General features: G+C 34.6%; 3 protein-coding genes across 5 annotated transcripts; 2 read left to right on the top strand and 1 right to left on the bottom strand.

Annotated features, from left to right (window-relative positions):
• The first annotated feature begins 9 nt into the window (after positions 1 to 9).
• LOC136774106 (box C/D snoRNA protein 1) lies at positions 10 to 1,671 on the top strand. Its single transcript, XM_066728205.1, has 7 exons — positions 10 to 147; positions 251 to 432; positions 507 to 598; positions 671 to 849; positions 913 to 1,110; positions 1,174 to 1,298; positions 1,388 to 1,671. The coding sequence occupies exons 1-7, from the start codon at positions 122 to 124 to the stop codon at positions 1,612 to 1,614; spliced, it is 1,029 nt and encodes a 342-aa protein (XP_066584302.1). The 5' UTR covers positions 10 to 121; the 3' UTR covers positions 1,615 to 1,671.
• Sec22 (vesicle-trafficking protein SEC22) lies at positions 1,598 to 3,861 on the bottom strand. Its single transcript, XM_066728206.1, has 5 exons — positions 3,391 to 3,861; positions 3,044 to 3,153; positions 2,801 to 2,961; positions 2,580 to 2,726; positions 1,598 to 2,484 (listed from the first exon to the last, which is right to left on the bottom strand). Exons 1-5 carry the CDS (start codon positions 3,463 to 3,465, stop codon positions 2,336 to 2,338), a joined length of 642 nt encoding a protein of 213 aa, XP_066584303.1. The 5' UTR covers positions 3,466 to 3,861; the 3' UTR covers positions 1,598 to 2,335.
• Positions 3,862 to 4,402: 541 nt separating this feature from the next.
• On the top strand, positions 4,403 to 18,247 carry slpr (slipper). Of its 3 annotated transcripts, XM_066728370.1 has the most exons (15): positions 4,403 to 5,533; positions 5,614 to 5,851; positions 5,930 to 6,147; positions 6,226 to 6,566; positions 6,646 to 6,826; positions 6,933 to 7,081; positions 7,168 to 7,340; positions 7,428 to 7,448; positions 7,571 to 7,814; positions 7,904 to 8,023; positions 8,517 to 8,720; positions 10,153 to 10,182; positions 12,886 to 13,306; positions 13,390 to 13,731; positions 13,813 to 18,247. In XM_066728370.1, exons 1-15 carry the CDS (start codon positions 5,343 to 5,345, stop codon positions 14,531 to 14,533), a joined length of 3,594 nt encoding a protein of 1,197 aa, XP_066584467.1. In that variant the 5' UTR covers positions 4,403 to 5,342; the 3' UTR covers positions 14,534 to 18,247. The 3 variants fall into 3 exon arrangements, with proteins under 3 accessions (XP_066584467.1, XP_066584468.1, XP_066584470.1); XM_066728371.1 differs by lacking the exon at positions 7,428 to 7,448; XM_066728373.1 differs by lacking the exon at positions 10,153 to 10,182.
• The last annotated feature ends 76 nt before the right edge of the window (positions 18,248 to 18,323 follow it).

The raw sequence follows: 18,323 nt of genomic DNA, 5'->3' as shown, positions 1-18,323 counted from the left end.
AGCTATCTAGATTACTATTGGCTGATTCTGGATAGTTCTGTCTCGTTCTATTCAGTTCCACCTGGTTCTACAACTCCATTCGTTGTAGAACACGATGAAGAGATCGTGAACATTCGTGAAGATGGCGACCCCCATTGCTGAGGCGAAGTATGTTTTAGGCTTTATCAACATTCTGCTGAAATGCATAATTTAGTATTAATAAACGTTTCATGACTTTTAATACGAATTTATAACCGTTTTCATATTTTAGGCTAGAAAATTGTGAGGTTTGTGTCAAAAGCAAGGCCAAATATACATGTCCAAAATGTGAGGTTAGAACCTGTTCCATCACATGTGTAAACATACATAAGAAGGAGCTAGAATGTGATGGAGTTCGTGATAGAACAAAATATGTTCCCATTAAATCATACACAGATTTAGATCTGTTAAGTGGTGCATAGATTTTTATTTATTATAAATAATACATTTTTAAGAATGTTGATCAGTGTACAATATTTTTTATGCAGATTATCGCTTACTTGAAGAAGTAGGAAGGACAGTTGAAAGATTGCAAAGGGATCCTTCAAGAAAATGCACACGTCGCAATAATTTACCAGGGGTATATATACTATTTGAACAAAATTTATAATTTACTATGGAAAGTAAAATTAAATTTTTTCATCTGTTATAGTTTTTATATAAATTGAAAATGGCAGCAAATCAAAGAAATATTGACCTTAGACTAATGCCACAAAACTTTACTAAACATAAGGAGAACTCAACATTTTATAAGAGAAACACAAATGAAATATTTTGGAGGATAGAATGGATATTTCCTCAGGCAGAGCATATAAAATGGATTACAGAAAGGTAAAAAAAATATTATAAAAATACATGCATCTTTAAAAAACCACTCATTTTTGCAATTTTTAGGGCATTAGAAACTATAAGATTATCTAATTTACTTGAAGAAATTTGGGATTCAACAAAATCATTACCAAGTAATTGTGCAATCGAAGAATTAAATTTAAAATTAAGTCTGAGTGAAAAATTACAGTATTATAAATCTGCTGGAATTTGTGGATTAAAAGTTTTGTTAAAAGCAGAAAATATTGAAAAATCTGACTACAGGTAAAATTATTTTATTGCCTTGTTTGGCAACTTAAATTACTAATTCATTTGGATTTACACTAGATTTCATGAATTGGACCCTACAGAAACACTTACTGAAAATTTGGCAAATAAAACCATAATAGAATTTCCCACTATTTATGTTGTTTTAAAGGATCATGCACAATGTTATGAAATTGTAGAGTGTGGTATGTAATCAACTTTGTATCTAGTAGTAGATTTGAATTTGTTCAAACTCATTTCTCAATTCTTAGGTGTTTAATTTGTTTATTTTTAGATGATCGATTAGAAAATAGTAGCCTTTCAAAAGTAAACAGTAATACTTTTCAAAAAGGAAAAGAAAAGAAATTTAAAAAGGAAAAAGCACAAAAATCTATCAACTTTTTTTTTGATACAGAATTAATAGAGTCTGACGAAGAGGAAAAATATAAATTTAAACCACATACCCATTGTACAAAGCTTAATATTCCTAATTATAACGACTTAGTAAAGATGGATCATTAGTTTTTATAATACTTATTTTGTACAGTAATATGAACATGTTAAAAAGCATACAGTTTTTATAAATTAAAAGTTTATTTCTTGTATTTATATCTTGTATTAGGCTAATACAATCAAGTTATATATAAATAATGTAGAATGTAGAGCTCATTTTTGCATTTTCCCTTTAACCCATTATCTAATAACCTTAGCTGTACATTGCTCAAAAATATAATAGCAATTGATAAATATTATTTTCACATTTTTATCTATTTTGAAAATTATCTGAGAGATAATATCTCAAGAGTAATATAAATACTCTTATACACACAGAGTTTAAATGAAACTTCTCTTAAAAATAAGCAACAATCCTTACCTAAGAAATTATTTAGATACTAGAACCACACTAATTATATAAATTAAAAGTTTATTATACTATAAAATTAAATATTTTCAATTTTTTAAAGTTAAAAGGAATGCCCGATAAATAAAATTCATAATGTACAGTTCTATACAAACAATGATTATCAGTTTAATGGAATATTAAATGTTGCTTTAATATTTAGTGTTTTAATTTTAGAGCATTCTCAATTTACTAAAATCAGACTTCATACATGACTTAAGTTTGTTTTTCAATTCTAATTTTTATGAATATTTTTTAATTATATTGTCATGAAAATAATCAAATCTTGAAAATATAGAAATAATTGATTGTAATAATTTATTTTAAAATTAGTTTATCCTATTAAAGAATGAAAAAATATAACAGGAAGACCAGAAATGCAACAATTCCAGCAACTGCTTTTATATACATGGATTTGCTATTTAAATGTGCTGCATCCTTCTTATATTTTTGAGACAACATGGAAAGATTCTGTGTTTTTGTATCCAGTTCTGTAAAAATGCAAGATTTATTATAAATATTATACATCAGATTAGTTAAAAAAAAAACATGTAATATATTTATAATTACATGAAAATAGCAATACCTGATAGTACTGTTCCTCTTTGTAAAACATCATCTATATTCTGAACCATAATTCTTTGGACATCGTGTAACTGGTTATTAAGTGCATTCATGTTTCTTCTTGACCTACTGTCAGAGAAAACCTTATTTGCTTTCTGGATGTATGTATCTGTAAAAATAAAAAAATTGAATATAAATAAGATCTTACATATAATAAAAGATTAACAACATTGTTTTACTTACCAAATTCTATAAATGAATATGGTCTAGTAACTTCGTTTACACGTTTACCATACTGAGAATGAAATTCCTGTGCAATATCTTCTAAGTAACTATATGCAATACGTTTACTGTAGTTTTTTTCACATAGTACCAAATAACATATCCCATTCTCAATGAGAAAACTAAAAATAAACTCATAATCTAAATACACAATGTTTAAAGCAAAAGTAAAAGTTAAATGATTTATTAAAAATTCAAACTTACTGAAATAGATATGGCCCTGTTTCAATAGTACATCTTGATGGACTTTGTGGTTTAAGGCTTTTAAACAACATTTTTGCTTGATTTTGATACTCCAAAATACTCTTGCCACTCTGGAAAAAAGAACACTACAATGCAAGTTCTGCCATTTAATAACACACAATCGAATCAGCTAAATAATGCAGTAATTAATAGAGCTTAATAAGTGTATAGTATAATTTGCTGGGTCTATATATTATAATAATCCCAAAAATATAATAAAAATTATTGCAAATAGTTTCCTTGCATTTGATTTTGAATTCAACGAAAATTGTAAATAAATTGACATTTCATCATAATAGATTTCTAACCTGTTCATCTTTTTGCATGGTGGCCGCCAACGGCAGACCATCTGTTAATCTTGCAATCATAGTTAGTAACACCATTTTAGAGGCAGCTAGTTTAAAATTTTAGTAAGTTAAAACCGACTCCATGCAGCGTTTATCGTGATCAGAGTAAACTTCAACTTCTACGATCCATTTGCCCAAACGTATAACATTAGAGTAAAATTACCAATCACCACCACCAACGCTCCACGGATGTGACCAATTTGACTGTCAGTTGAACATGCACCACGTCAGCGATTTGCTGTTACATACTGTGGCGCTAGTATCCAATGTGTGTATAATTCGCAGTTACACACTCCGCACTGTTCACACACCTACCTATATATTATTTTTTTATCCTACTTTATTTGTTTCGCTTTCTTTCTATATAAATGAAGAAGCAGAAAGCAGAACCTTCGTCAAATTTACATGGTTTTGAAAATCATTGCATCTTCGCTTTGCACAGCTTTCCGCTTAAATCATCTGCTCACCTATACGTAAAATCATATGTATATGTCAATTGGTCCGTTTGGCTGGCATACCGCTAGCGAAATGACAGGATTGGGTTAATCAGGTTGCGTTTTTTAAAGTTGGCCAATCGTATCAGTTCGCTGAGTAAAACTAAGCGCCGCTGAGTGAGCCTGATGAATAATGAGTATACAATGAAGTATATTATTGAACGCCGAAAGTATTGCGGCATTTGCAGTCAAGTAATTTGCACCTTATTTAGATTCTTATAAGATATATGATGTCAAAAATACTACAATATAAAATAATAAACCTGCTAAACGGTAATAAAAGTTGAGTATTTATAATTAAAGCTTGAGGGTTTTCACACTTATCCCAGTTTTGAGGTCATATCCGGGGCCGTAGGAGAAAAATTTGTAGATAGGTAACTCTACCTACCACATAAAATTTCGAATAATAATTGTCACTCGACTCTCTCTACCGGTGGTGTGAAGAGGATTACTAGAGAGAGAGAGAGATAAAGGGAAAATTTAGGAGTAGTGGGGCTGTCAAATGCCGTAATGCCGTCAAACGAAACATGGCGTCCATTAGGTTATTGGCATGAGCACTGCTCAGTTTTCTGTTGTTAAATGTGGAATTGTCGCGTGTTCTGCGTGTTGACGCGGAGCGTCGCGTCTCCGGGCGGGCGAGCAGATCGCTTTAAGCCCAAGGGGAAACTCACGGGAAACTCTTAGTGCCGGCTAAAGCCCGAGAATTCCAATCGTAAACAGTGGCTTGTGGCTATATACACACCCTGACCTGACGCGAGACTTGCTTGCCTTGCCTTGCCTTGCCTTGCCTCATCTCGCTTTTCCTTGTGATATTGCGTCTTGCAACTGTAGCTTCTCCACAGCAACTCCCATACTTCTGATTCCCAAGCTCTCCTAAAATATCCCCAAATCCGCCAATCTCTCATAAACTCTGCATAATTGGTCCACACCTTCATTAAACGGACTGAAATGCCCACAATGCCGGCCTCCGTTAAAGTGTTTTTATGGACGGGGTGGTAGTGGTGGCGAACACCTTCTCTCACCCCACTTTTTTTCTTAAAAAAAGAACCCTCTGCATAGGTGCGTTTAATTATGGTGTACCCATACTTGTATGTACGAAGAGCCAGGGTGGCTGTACTACATGAATCGTCGTATGTTGTCACATACGATAGAAAATTGACATTTTAAAATACATATATTGGAGTTATGTGAATTCCGCAATAATCTGCTGTGCCGATGTATATAGACCCTTTTTAACGATTGGTCTTTTCTGGATTTAAGACTAGTTATCTTTACTTCTGGAGAAGTCAGATTTGAAGGCATTACGATTATCTAAATGACACTTATCGTGATCAAAGTAGACAAGTATCGCGTGAGAACGAAGAAAAAAAATAAACCTGACTTTTACGGAAGAGACCAGGTCAGACAGCGTTGGGCCATATGCCGCCAGCCGGGTTATCGGCAAGAGGACTGTCTACCTTGATGGACCACGGACAACCGGACGCTCGTCATCGGAGCGAGCGATTTTTACTTTATACAGAGAATGGCTCCTCAAACCCTTTGCCCCCAAATACGAGCAACTCGTCTCCCAGGTATCTACATAGTAGTAGGTCCAACAACCATACACCCAGGTAAAGTGGAAAATATTTATTTCTACCTTTAATAATATATTAATTTTATCAAATTTTCAATAATCGTTTCTTAATTTCAGTTACGGTAGTTACATGTATGCCCGTGCATCCAGTCTCAATATGTCTGACAGTAGCGTGTCTGATACACATAGCGGTGGCACAGCTAGAACTGTTTCTCAGCAGACTAGTCCTTCTCATGGTACACATTCCTCGTCTCAGTCAAGACACGATAATAGTTCAACTATCTTCACTGCTCTATTTGATTATGTCGCACAAGGGGAAGATGAATTGTCATTACAGCGAGGCGAGACGGTTGAAGTAATGATTAAGCTATTAAGATGTATGATCATGTATTACTGAGTACTTTTATTCTTATATATGTAACCATGCTTTTAGGTTTTGTCCAAAGACTCAAAAATTTCGGGTGATGAAGGTTGGTGGACTGGAAAAATTCGTGGCAAAGTCGGGATATTTCCAGCAAATTTTGTAGCAGAAACAGAAACTATCGACAGAGTATCGTCGGTAATTGATAAGGTTCAACCAGTAGAAATTGATTTTGAGGAATTACAGTTAGAAGAAGTAATAGGAGTTGGTGGATTTGGGAAAGTGTATAGGTATGCGCTGTGCTCTCAGTAAAGATAAGAGATATTTTATGAATATTGAAATACAACTGTTAATTCTGTTAATTTTAGAGGATTTTGGCAAAAACATGAAGTTGCAGTCAAAGCAGCTCGTCAAGATCCAGATGAAGAGCCAAGTGTAACCTTGGAAAATGTTAGGCAGGAAGCAAAATTGTTTTGGTTGCTGAAACATGAAAATATAGTGCAATTAGAGGGGGTTTGTTTGAAAATGCCAAATATGTGTCTTGTGATGGAGTATGCTCGTGGTGGTAGCCTTAATAGGGTTCTTAGTGGAAGAAAAATTCGGCCAGATGTACTTGTTGATTGGGCAATACAAATAGCAAGAGGCATGGACTATTTGCATAATAAAGCACCAATAAGTCTTATTCATAGGGACCTAAAGAGCTCTAATGGTAGGCTAATTTGCATATCTAATAATTTGGTTTCTGCTCAAAGAATGCATAATATTTTATTTAATTGTTTCCATTTCAGTATTACTAAGCGAACCTATAGAGAATGATGATTTGCAATATAAGACGCTTAAAATAACTGATTTTGGTTTAGCAAGAGAAGTTTACAAAACTACACGTATGTCAGCTGCAGGCACATATGCTTGGATGGCTCCAGAAGTAATTAAGAAAAGTACTTTTAGTAAAGCTAGTGATGTTTGGAGGTAATTTTTTTTAATTGTCTACTATTTTCATGACTTGTTCAACCATTTATTATTGATTGTTGCTTTTCATGCATTAATGCAAATCGTTTTAATCTTTTTTCTTTAGCTATGGTGTGCTTTTGTGGGAACTTTTGACCGGTGAAACCCCCTACAAAGGCATTGATGCTCTAGCTGTAGCTTATGGAGTAGCAGTTAATAAATTAACTTTACCAATACCTTCCACCTGTCCTCAGCCTTGGAGGTATCTTATGGAAGGTAAATTTCAGCTATTTTGTAGAATTTTCAAAGGTCATAATATATGTAGTAAGTTAAATATTAAGTAAAATTGTTTGTTCACGCAGCTTGCTGGGCGTCTGACAGTCATTGTAGACCAGGATTTGCAGAAATTTTGGTAGAGCTGGACGAGGTTCGCAGTGCATTTGCAGCAACGCCACACGAATCCTTTCATACAATGCAAGAAGACTGGAGATTAGAGATCGAGGAAGTACTTCATGGGCTGCGCATGAAGGAAAAGGTACATATGCTTAATATACATTAATTTTTGTTTTTATGAAATCTTTTTGATAAAGAAAATGATTTATTGTCTTAATGCTTTACAAAGGCATGCCGATCTTTAGAAGAGGTAAGTTTCTCCATACATGTATTTTTATCTCGCTCCAGCGTATATGCTCCATTATCGTTATATTTATACTACTGTTAACGCTTTTCATAGGTATTATTGTAATTGAAACTTTATTTTTGCAGGAACTGCGCTGCAGGGAAGAAGAATTAACAAAAGCACAGGTGCAACAACGACAACACGAGGAGAATCTGAGACAAAGGGAGCAAGAGTTGGCTGCACGAGAAATAGATTTATTAGAACGCGAATTAACAGTAATGATAATACAGCAAAATACACCAACGCCGAATAAGAGGCGTGGCAAGTTTAAAAAATCTAGGTTAAAATTAAATAAGAAGGAGCCAGGGAGTAATATAAGCGCTCCTTCGGGTAAGTATTATTTTCCTTGTAGCAGCGCATGTAACAATTATAATAATGGAGGGAAAATTTGCATTATTTTATTTTAAAAATTGTTTTAGATTTTCGTCATACAATTACGGTACAGCATACGGCTTTAGATCGAGCGAAAGCTAGAAATCCTTCGAGGCCCAATAGTCCTCCCGGATCACCGAGCATTCCACGGCTGCGGGCAATTGCATGTGAGTTCAATGAAAAATGTATGTTACCGGTAGTTGAAATTCACGATGCCATAGACTATGAATGGTTTTTTTTTCTCTGAGCGATCAGCAGTGTGTTGAAACCTCGTCGTTTTTTTCTTATAAAATTGAATGTCACAGTGTTTGTGCTTATAGTAGACACATTTGAGTTCATTTCAATTAGTATTGATCTATAATGGCATGGTGTGATCGATCAAATTATTATACTTGTGTATATTAGCTCGTTACTATGGTCTTTTTGTGCAAAGTCGAATACCAGTCGGCTTTGATCACGTTTCTACGATTTAAGACATTTTCAATATGAATTGCGTCAAACGATGAACTTAGAGGACTGTTTATTTGTTTCTGTTGCTCCTTCTTACACCGCAAACGATTAAGTCTATGCAAAAGAGAGAAGAGAAACGTCGTGCTTAAACGATGTAGTTAGTACTGTAGTTAGTAGCGTTTTGTTTTTTGTTTTGTTTTCCGAATTTAGTACCAGCAGACGGCGTAAAGGGTAAGACTTGGGGACCATCGACGCTTCATCAACGTGAGCGCGGAGCTATTATTACACAGCCGCCTAACCCTGCATCACCCGGTGGCAAGCGGTGGTCTCGTTCTGCACCAGATCTTGAAAAGACACCACTGCGTACCGCCCTGTTGGCAAGCGCACATCGATCCCCGCTTCTACAGGAAATAGGTAACCCTACCTCCAGAAAGTTGTACTCCTCGGCGAATAACTTGATAGACAATCAGCCTGGCTGTAGTTACAACGAGGCTCGACAGAGCTTTGATGACATTTGTGACAATGATTGGAAAGAATCTAAGAGCATACAACGGGTGGTCCCAGGTTCATTCAGCACTCAGAAGGCCTATCGTTCGGATAGTCATTTCGAAGCGAACGATGGCCAATCGCAATCCAAGACTTTAACTAGCAATATCATCAACGCGTCGACGAGAATAAACCAAGGGCAGAAAAGTGAGAGAAGCATCTCTTACGAGGCGGAGCATTCCTGCTCGGCGACCAATTTTGTACATAGCGTAGCGTCCACCTTGGTAGGAACTGCGAAACGCGTGAAGAATAAAAGACGGGACCGGAGCAAATCTAAAGACTCGAAGAGACGAGATAGCTCGGAGTCGCGTCTCGCGTCCTTGGCCGATTTCTTCCGCTCGCCCTCGGGTTCGAGAAAAAGCTCCCTCAACTCGCCCTCCAGCGGCGAGAGAAAGAATTCCGTCACGATTAGGATTAACGACGTCGACGGTCTTGAATCGAGCCCGGAGAACTCCATTGGCAAGCAATCCTACCACAAGTCGCGGTCCTCCAAGAGCCCCCTCAGGGTTTTCAATAAGATGAGAGCATGGGGCAGCCGAGATGCGATCGACGACAAAGTATCACCGGTCAAGGTCGAGTATAACGTGCTGGAGAACGTCGTACTGATACCTCAACTTGCCAGCCGTGACATCGATCAAAGTAACGCGATTCCCTCGAAATTTTTAGCCGCCAATTCGCGAGAGGGTATCGACTTTGAAAGCTTCGATACCGAGCCTTGCAACCTAGACTCCTTCTCGAGCGACAGCTCGCAGATCTCATTGATGTCTCTTAAAGAAAGGAAGTCCAGCGAAGCTTCTTTGCCGCAGCAAAGCATCGGTAGTAGTACGTCGGATATCCTATCGAAACAATCCGACCAAGCGTTGGACTGTTCTCTCGATTTAGCCTCTTTGTCGTTCAATGATAAATCGAAGAGCAACGAGTCTCTGGGCAATTGTGAAGATGCTAGTACGGATAGTCCTAATTACGTTTTAAACAGAGTAGATTATCCGGCGCACGATCACGGCCATCCGACGACCAAATCTTTAACGAAGGACCTGACGGATAAGTTCCCCAGTTCCAATCTTTGTCATCCGACCTCCGAAGATTTGAACAGTAACTTTAATGATTCCACTATAGATAGATTCTTTCGAAAGAACAATCCATAAATCTGTAATTTAATTGAGAGATGAAAAATTATCATATCGTACAACTCGTAGCTTCAAAAGCATTTAGCAATGATTTCCCTTGTCTTGGCGACAGTTCACTGTTTTAATTTTATAATAACTGTACAGTAATATTGCACTTCTTTTCTCTATCGCAGGCCTTTCTGAGGAAAGCATCTACCCTACCCGTAAGTTTCCCTATTGTAGGAACTTCTTTCCATATCCGAATTAAATTACGTTCTTATCCCGCCGTGATTTTAATTGATGAAACTATGTTCTACATCGTTCTGTATAGTAGAAATAGTCGAGATCTCAAGTAGATGACGCCACTTCACTTTTATCACTGAGCGCTAGTTTGCACACAAAGTTTTATTGTTTATAAATTATATTAGATGTTTTCTTTTCATTACATATACACTATCGTTGAAAACTAGTGTTATGCAGTGCATGCATATGTACACAGCAATTTGATTCTGTTTCATTATTTCAATTACATTTAGCAGTCTAATGAGATACAGGCTCTTTCAATACTCATTTTAACGCAAAAGCCTAAACTCTACGCGCAAACGTAGAATTTGCCATTCTCGGAAAATCGAATTTTCCGTGTTTAATTTGTTTATTAGTCTTAGACTATTATTATAAATTATATCATAAATTGAAATAGGTCTATTAAACTGAGATAATATAATATATACATATATATAAATATACATACAAATGAAATGCATTCAAGGCAAAATTTGGTGAGGGACCAGATTAAATTTTAAGTATATTTTATGAGAAGAGTAATAAAAAAAGAGAAAGAAATCAAATTAATTTCAGCCTAGACTTAATTAAAACGAAATGCAAGTCGAATAATATTCGTATACTAAGATTAGTGTAACGCAGTCAAGTTTTGAAGCGATAGGGTATAAAACTCTGTGTATCCTTTTTTACCCTAATAAAAATTATTTATCCGCGTATAATGTAAGCTAATGATATACTCGTATAGCTAAACTGAAAGAAAACTTACAAAAAGACGCGAATACAAAAATCTTCTTTCTGGTGTTGGTTCTTCTTCGACATATTTTGGAATATGTAACATTCTAACAAGCAGAGCTAACAACAATCTATTACAGTCTAAAAGAAAACTACTATTATGCTTCTGCCGGACGTTATAGTAATTTACAATTTTATAAACATTTTCAGTTATAGTACTTTTACTTTTGCACTCAAATTTCTAAATTCATGTTTCAAGTATTACGCATATGACACATTATTAACTATACAATACACTATCATTCATTGGTTTTATACAAAAAATTTACTGTTTTTACATTCGCCTTTGTGTATACCATCTCAATAAAGTAAAACTCAATCATTTTCTTTTAACAATAAATTACAGAAGTTAAAGCATACATTGAATCAGAAGCACACACTTGTATTTAGCAATAGAAGTTTTTCAATAAAACCTTTTCAGTTTGACACGTTGATTTTTGTTTTTGGTTTTTATAAATGTTTACGCTCGGTTTTGGTGCTTTGACAATATTAATCAATGTTCGCGTACATCGCACTTGATTATTTTATGTCTACTACACGTGGAATCATTTTTTTAATTTTTGTCTTGATAAATGTAGCAAATGTTCTATTGATTTTAGTTTTACTTTTTTTTCTCACTTATTTAAAGCTTGCAATTTGTATTGTTAATTTTTTTTACCATTAGCCGAGCGTAAATGTACCTAGCATGCTTCCAGTAGAGCCCTAACTGTTAACATCGAATGGTTTTGGTCCTTTACATTCCTACATTCCCTATATTATGTATTACGTAAATTATGTAATGCTATACTGTTTTTTATTTTTTAATTTAGCTATTCTTGCTCTTTAAGCGTTCAATTCCAACATTTGTAATATGCTTCAATCTTTTAAGCAGTCAAATATTTTAATCACATATATTTTGCATCGTACAGTGAATATTTATTTCTACAAACACTACAACAAAGTCGAGGATCTAATGAAAGTATCTCAATATTTATTGGCTTTTGCCAAGTCAATGATACGAGGTACTGTATCACTGAAAAGATAAGTAGCTACATGACATATCCATATCTAGAATACTGAAGATTATAAATTTTACGATCGTCTTGCAACAATTTCTCGATTAGCTGTATTATATTGTTCTTCCGCTTCTTAAGCATGCTTTTTTTGCACGAGTGATTAAGCTTTTCATGTACTTGTTCACTACTGGTTCATTCTTTTTTATTGTGAAATATTTGTAGAAAACTTGCAGAGAGACGTTTTTTATTTATTTGTTGCTCTACTTTGTAAACATGTTCAAGTAAATCCAATGACGAAGAGCTTTTATAATATTATTCAAACAAGAAATGCATAATGGCAGTTTTAAAATAATACTTATAACGACGATAGAAATAAAATTCTTTATACACTACTCAACGATAATTTGTCCAGCATCGTATAATTATCGATATGATCTTCATAATGAGGTATGCTTTTTGCATGACTTATTCAAAAGATACTGATGCATTTGCTTTTCAAACTTTTTTTTTATAATAGCATGCTTGAGTTAATAAAAATTAACAGAATAGCTTAAACGAGCCTCGATTAAAATTAAAATAAAATATTAAAATACTAACCTGTGCGGTAATTCACGCGAACATTTAATTCCACCAAGCTTGACAATGTTAGTCGACTCAGCCACTAATTGAAAAAACGGCAAGAGCAATGTTTGCTTGGTGAAATTCAAATGCAATAATAGAATCTGTGTTTAAGAGAAAATATTGGGTAGACGCGTGTCCGTCGTTGAGAAAATTGGCTTTTAAGAAGATAAAAAAAAATAGGATAGGGATGAAGAGAGAAGGATTAATGAAGAAACAAAATTTCTATTGTTTTTATAGATTATGCTCCTGTACCGACAGATGTAACAACGGAATGGATAGCACCACCCACCGCGGAATATATTCCCAAGCCTGGTTTAACAGGGCCTTACATCATGCCTATCTCTGTTCCTATGCCAACACTCTACAATGGCGAGATTAAAAAACCTAAATTGAGTATCATAGAAGTAGTACTTTATAACATAGCTGCTATGCTGGCTGGTGTTGCAACGGGTTACGATGTTAGAATGTCCAACGTGTCCGCGATACATCCGAGGCTTCATCAACGCATAGGGGAAGGCGACGAAGAGTCACCGAGATGGTGGTTTCAAGCGGATACCGGGTCCAATCGTAATTCTGGTTATCTTGGTCCTGATTACGAATTTAGCTCAAGCAGTGGTTACCCTCATAACACGTACCATGGTCCCGCGCGTCATTACAGGTATGTATTCCAGAAGATTTTTCAATTTGACTCACACCTGTAATTATAGGTCCAATTATAACATTCTTCGTTCAATATTTCAGACCATTTTTAAGTAGTATGGGCGGAATCGCACCTGGTCTTCCGGCAAACGTGATCGACAAACCTTTGCGATTTACGGATTCACCTCAGCATTATGCCAACAGTAGTACTGGCTCGAACGCTCCAACACCAAGTCCGCGTAGAAAAAGTAGCAGTACCAGTAACGAGGACGCTTATTCGCCAGAAGCGGGACGTCTCGATCGAATCGAAAGAGTGCCAACTATTTATATGGGTAATCCTGCACCTTATCCGGATTATGGACCACCGGTGTACACCGTAGTTCCACCACCGGAATATTATCGTCCACCACCAGACCCGGCGTACTTTATGCCAACGGACTACCAGTGAGTCTCATGAATAATGCTGTTACGCGTGACTAAAATAAACGCGTCGAATGAAATTAATTAAATTTACTTATCTTTAAGCGATAGGATGCTCGAGTGTTCTGAGTTTCCACATGCGTACGACAATCCAAGTAGTATCAATAATCCAGCTCGTACAGTCAGTAGATTACCATCGTATACGCATCGACGTACCTCATCGAATGTGTCGAACGCCAGCACGTCCAGTCAGAGCAACATTAATCCAACTTTTCGTCTGGAAGATGAGGATGACTACACTGCTTATACGCCAGGGCACTACTATCAGCGGCCTTCCAACGTTATAGCGTCGTATGGTACGAATTTCCTGAATCACGAGTATGGCTCGTCCCTTCTAACGAGACAAAATTCTCACGACTCAAATCCAAACTCGGGGGACCGACCTAACAATTTGGAAGTAGTCACTCGATTGCGGTCAAGTTTAAAGCGTTCCAATTACTCCTATAACTCGCCTAATAAAAACACGAGTAAGAATAATTCTGGCTCAGGTACACCAACAAATCCTACCCCACCGGATTCACTCACATCCGAGGACTCCAGTTACGTTTCAGCTAAAGACAGTAGTCAAATATCTATAAGTAGGGTCAGATTTTCACCGGTTACTTTTGACCGAGACGGTATATCGCGCGATCATAGGGAAACCTTGCTCGATATTCCTGTTCATGGTCAGACTCAGGATATCACTATACCTTTACAAGCAAATCGTCGAATCAATAGGAGCAGGAAACCTAGTATTTCAGAATTAGAACGAGAATTCTTGTCATAGCACTGGCTTATTTAATCGAATAGCGGGATAAGTGTAATCAGATTGAGGTTCATTTTAACTTTGAAGGGCGGGATCTTATGATTCTTGTATAAGCTCTTCGGCAAATTGGGTAAAACCTCAAGTTTTCTTTTTGCGATAAATGGCATTGTAAGGACAGTTATTGAAGTCAAGCGAATCCGCGATGTTTGCGCGTCAACACTGCCTTTGATAAACATTTCTTGTAAAATGACTTTTTATCATCGTAGGTAATGCTAATTGTATATTAAAAAATTATCTATTTACATTCCTAGACATTACGTGAAATTCAAATAACGATGTAGAATAACGATAATGTAAAAATAATTAACGAAAAATTTCTTTCTTTTCCAAACTAGCATGCTTTGAATACAAAAAGTTCATCATGCACATTTGCAATTTTACAGATGTTTTATTTATACATTCCACAAAGATCAATGCTATCGGTATTATCATTTAAAAGAACAATGCACCATATCGATGCCTCTGTTCCGTATATTTTAAAGTATTTCTCTAGATTGAATAAGAGATATAGAAATTTTAAATGGCGCGATGAAAGTATTATATTATATTCTATTATTAAGCCCCGCATATTGATGATCTAACTGGAAGGAGATGTTTCACTTTGCGCTCAATCGTAATTTAATAGGATGAGAACTTTTTAAGTTTCACTTAAAATTTTGCATTTTCTGATTTCGGTGATATTAGATTTTCAACGTGAAAAACATTCCCGTGCGGTCCATTAGGAAGTACGTATTTATATATATGTATATGTATAATGAAGCGCATATCCATTCTACTTGGCGGTTGTCCATTTCATTCACTATTACCTGACAACATCGGCTAATTAGTCTATTCTCACTTATGTACGGAATTTTCTGCACCTTTGCTCGTTTTATATTTTTTACCTTCTTACAACGACTCATGTAGAGTAACCCACCCATGAGCTTGCTAAAATCATACAGTACTGAAAATACACCTACACCCACTTTACAGATCTGTACAGTAATAAAATATTTAATTGAACATTCTTAAGTAACAAAATGTTCAAACACTTTGGGTAGCTGCTGCAACAATTAAAAAATATCGAAGTGGGTATAGACAATTATGGTATGCATGTGACCAGGCGTATGTACTTTACCAATCTAAAATATAAACTGAGTCAGGAAACACCGCAGCTACCCAAGATGTTATAGATTTATGAAATACCTGCTGATTCAGAGAATTGGGCACATACAATTATGCAAGTATATAAGTGCAAATGTATACGTTTGAGTATGCATATTTTTATGGCGTTTACTTTGGTATACGCACAAAACTAAGAGCTAAATACTATTTTACTTTACATTCGTACATTCCATGTATGAATTATGTTATAGTAAATTGCTAAAAATGCGATTAACTTTAAATTGTTTATCCTCGTGTATGATTAATTTATTATTCATAATAGCCAGCATCAGCTTTTTAATTTAAAACTTACAAAGCAATCCAAAATTATTTATACATCGTACTAGTTTGTCACTTTGTGTTTAGTCCTAATCAAAGAAATTTATTAGTCCTCTTTGTTTACTGCTAATTTCAGCAGATATGTCAACTGAACGACCACTTGTTTGTATTTTGTGTGAAAAGCAATCGTCAGTATTGTAGAATACGCCGCAATATAAATAAGATGCATTAGTTTTGCGTACGAAAAGAATAATAGGCTTTAGAAAATTTTCAGGAAGAATTTCGTAAATGGCCTAGTGCCTTGGAATGTATAATAATCCAAGCGATTTTTTCTCTATAAGAGAAGCTTTTTAATAATTAATACTCCAAGACAAATTGATTTGATAAATTTTAAACCTACGGATCTCACGGGCCGATGAAAAAGGTTCTTCTTGAAAATAAAATTCTGAACAAGGTTTTTATGATTATTTAAATCTTTCGTCAAAAGAAAGAAAAGTGAACTCATGAAAGTAAAATCGCATAATAATGACTGTAGGAAGAATTTTAGGGCTATTCCTGTGTATTGATACAAATTCGGTAACTTGGTTGATACTTCTTTGGGTTTGCTTTTCTTTGCTGCGTGAAGATATTCTGCGGTGCTAGTACCCCCACGTACTTAAGTAAATTTAAGCAACACAAAAATTCAAAATGCTTCCAATTTAATTGAAAGATATTAAAAAAATTAGAATGATAATATCAATAACTGTTAATAGTAATAATAATTTAGTTATAAAATATCTAATACTCGGCAGCTATCAACGTACCGATTGTGTAATGGCGTACTAACGCCAACAGTGCTAGTCTAAGCTATATTTATTTTTTATATGTTGTAACTTCTTTAGCTTGACCTAAGAAAAAATTATAAGAAAAATACAATAACAAAAAATAAATTTTTTATATGATGAAAAATAATAAGATAATATCTCAGTTAAGAAAAAATTATAGGAGCGTGTTCAGAATATTTAATCTATGACAAAAGTTATTGTTACGTACCATTGGATGGGCATGGAAATATGCTTAAATCAATTTGCCATTTGTTTATAATAATTTTTTCATTTAATAAAAATGACGAGCATTAATGAATCGCTCGACTTAATAATTAACAAGTTTAAATTCTGCAATTTCAATTATTGGTACTTCTGATAACGATTATACAATATAATGATACGTTCACACGTTGCTACCCCTGTACCATTTACGTATTCTGGTCTCAAATTGTAAATATTATCACATCAATTGTATATTAGAATCATGATATCATGTATGATTGAATTATTTGTATAATATGCATACTATTGACCACAATGATAATTACATATGAAGTATCCATTGGTGTATATAGCATTTCTATCGTAGGGGCTCTTCTTAATTTTGTACTTGTACTTGTCGGTGATTGCATATATAATTCAGAATTACTTCACAAATTTAATAAAATCTCATTGGAAGAGCTACTGCGATTTATGATATTCATATGATAGATCAAATAAATTTTTGTCAGTATTTCCTTTTTGTATAATAAAAAGCTTATCAAGCATATAATATGGCAGATCGAAATTTCTGTCATTTACAGACAACTTTAAAGTAAAATGCAGTAGTTGTTAAGGAATATTATTATCAATTAAATAACCAATCGGGGGCAATGTGTTCCACGTGTACTTAAGCTATAAACGACTGTTTGATGTACGCCTTAAAAGATGAAATATGCAGGTCCCGAAGCCTTGGAAATAAATGACTCTGTGTTTTGTATCTTGATGGTAATGTTAATTTTATGACTTATCGATACAAAAGTTCTCAAGCATCGTATTATGTTTCAACATTGCTTGAAATTTTGTCTTTAAACTTGCGATACCATTTTTTAACATATGGCTGTAATACACTTAAAGTTTTGATTACACGCAAATCAACAAACAATTGTTTACAAGTGGAGAAATGTTTATCATAAAGTTGTCACTCAGTTGAAATTTTTAAAAAAATTTATTGGATGGTCTTCAAGGCAATGGAGTAACACAAACATAACATTTTGAAAGAGCGCGAGTCTACGCGTTGTCTAATCTGTACTAAAATTAATGTATTTTTCCAAGTATTGTACATTATTCTATAAATATTAATTATACAGATTATAAATAGTAACCGGAGTATATATATATATATATAAATATATATATTATAGTAAATACTGATTATTATTGTAACATTGCTGTGTCATAAGTTAGATACGAATGACGCATTATTACTAATAAATAATTTCAAATAACTTTTAACATTTTACAATGTATTATCAGGTCTTTGT

The sequence above is a fragment of the Prorops nasuta genome, unplaced genomic scaffold (assembly GCF_024137725.1).
Source record: "Prorops nasuta isolate Cenicafe-Biocafe unplaced genomic scaffold, Cenicafe_Pnas_1.2 PNAS00006, whole genome shotgun sequence".
NCBI lineage: Eukaryota > Metazoa > Arthropoda > Insecta > Hymenoptera > Bethylidae > Prorops > Prorops nasuta.
This window is presented reverse-complemented; position numbering and strand designations above follow the sequence as displayed.

Coding starts and splice junctions, on each gene's coding strand:
- LOC136774106 (XM_066728205.1), top strand. CDS start 122: ATGGCGACCCCCATTGCTGAGGCGAA. Junction 1,111..1,173: donor ATTGAAAAATCTGACTACAG/GTAAAATTATTT, acceptor GATTTACACTAG/ATTTCATGAATTGGACCCTA. Junction 1,299..1,387: donor TTATGAAATTGTAGAGTGTG/GTATGTAATCAA, acceptor GTTTATTTTTAG/ATGATCGATTAGAAAATAGT.
- slpr (XM_066728370.1), top strand. CDS start 5,343: ATGCCGCCAGCCGGGTTATCGGCAAGAGGACTGTCTACCTTGATGGAC. Junction 5,534..5,613: donor TCCAACAACCATACACCCAG/GTAAAGTGGAAA, acceptor TCTTAATTTCAG/TTACGGTAGTTACATGTATG. Junction 7,341..7,427: donor GGCTGCGCATGAAGGAAAAG/GTACATATGCTT, acceptor TGCTTTACAAAG/GCATGCCGATCTTTAGAAGA.
- Sec22 (XM_066728206.1), bottom strand. CDS start 3,465: ATGGTGTTACTAACTATGATTGCAAGATTAACAGATGGTCTGCCGTTG. Junction 3,154..3,390: donor CCATGCAAAAAGATGAACAG/GTTAGAAATCTA, acceptor TCTTTTTTCCAG/AGTGGCAAGAGTATTTTGGA. Junction 2,962..3,043: donor ACAGGGCCATATCTATTTCA/GTAAGTTTGAAT, acceptor GTTTATTTTTAG/TTTTCTCATTGAGAATGGGA.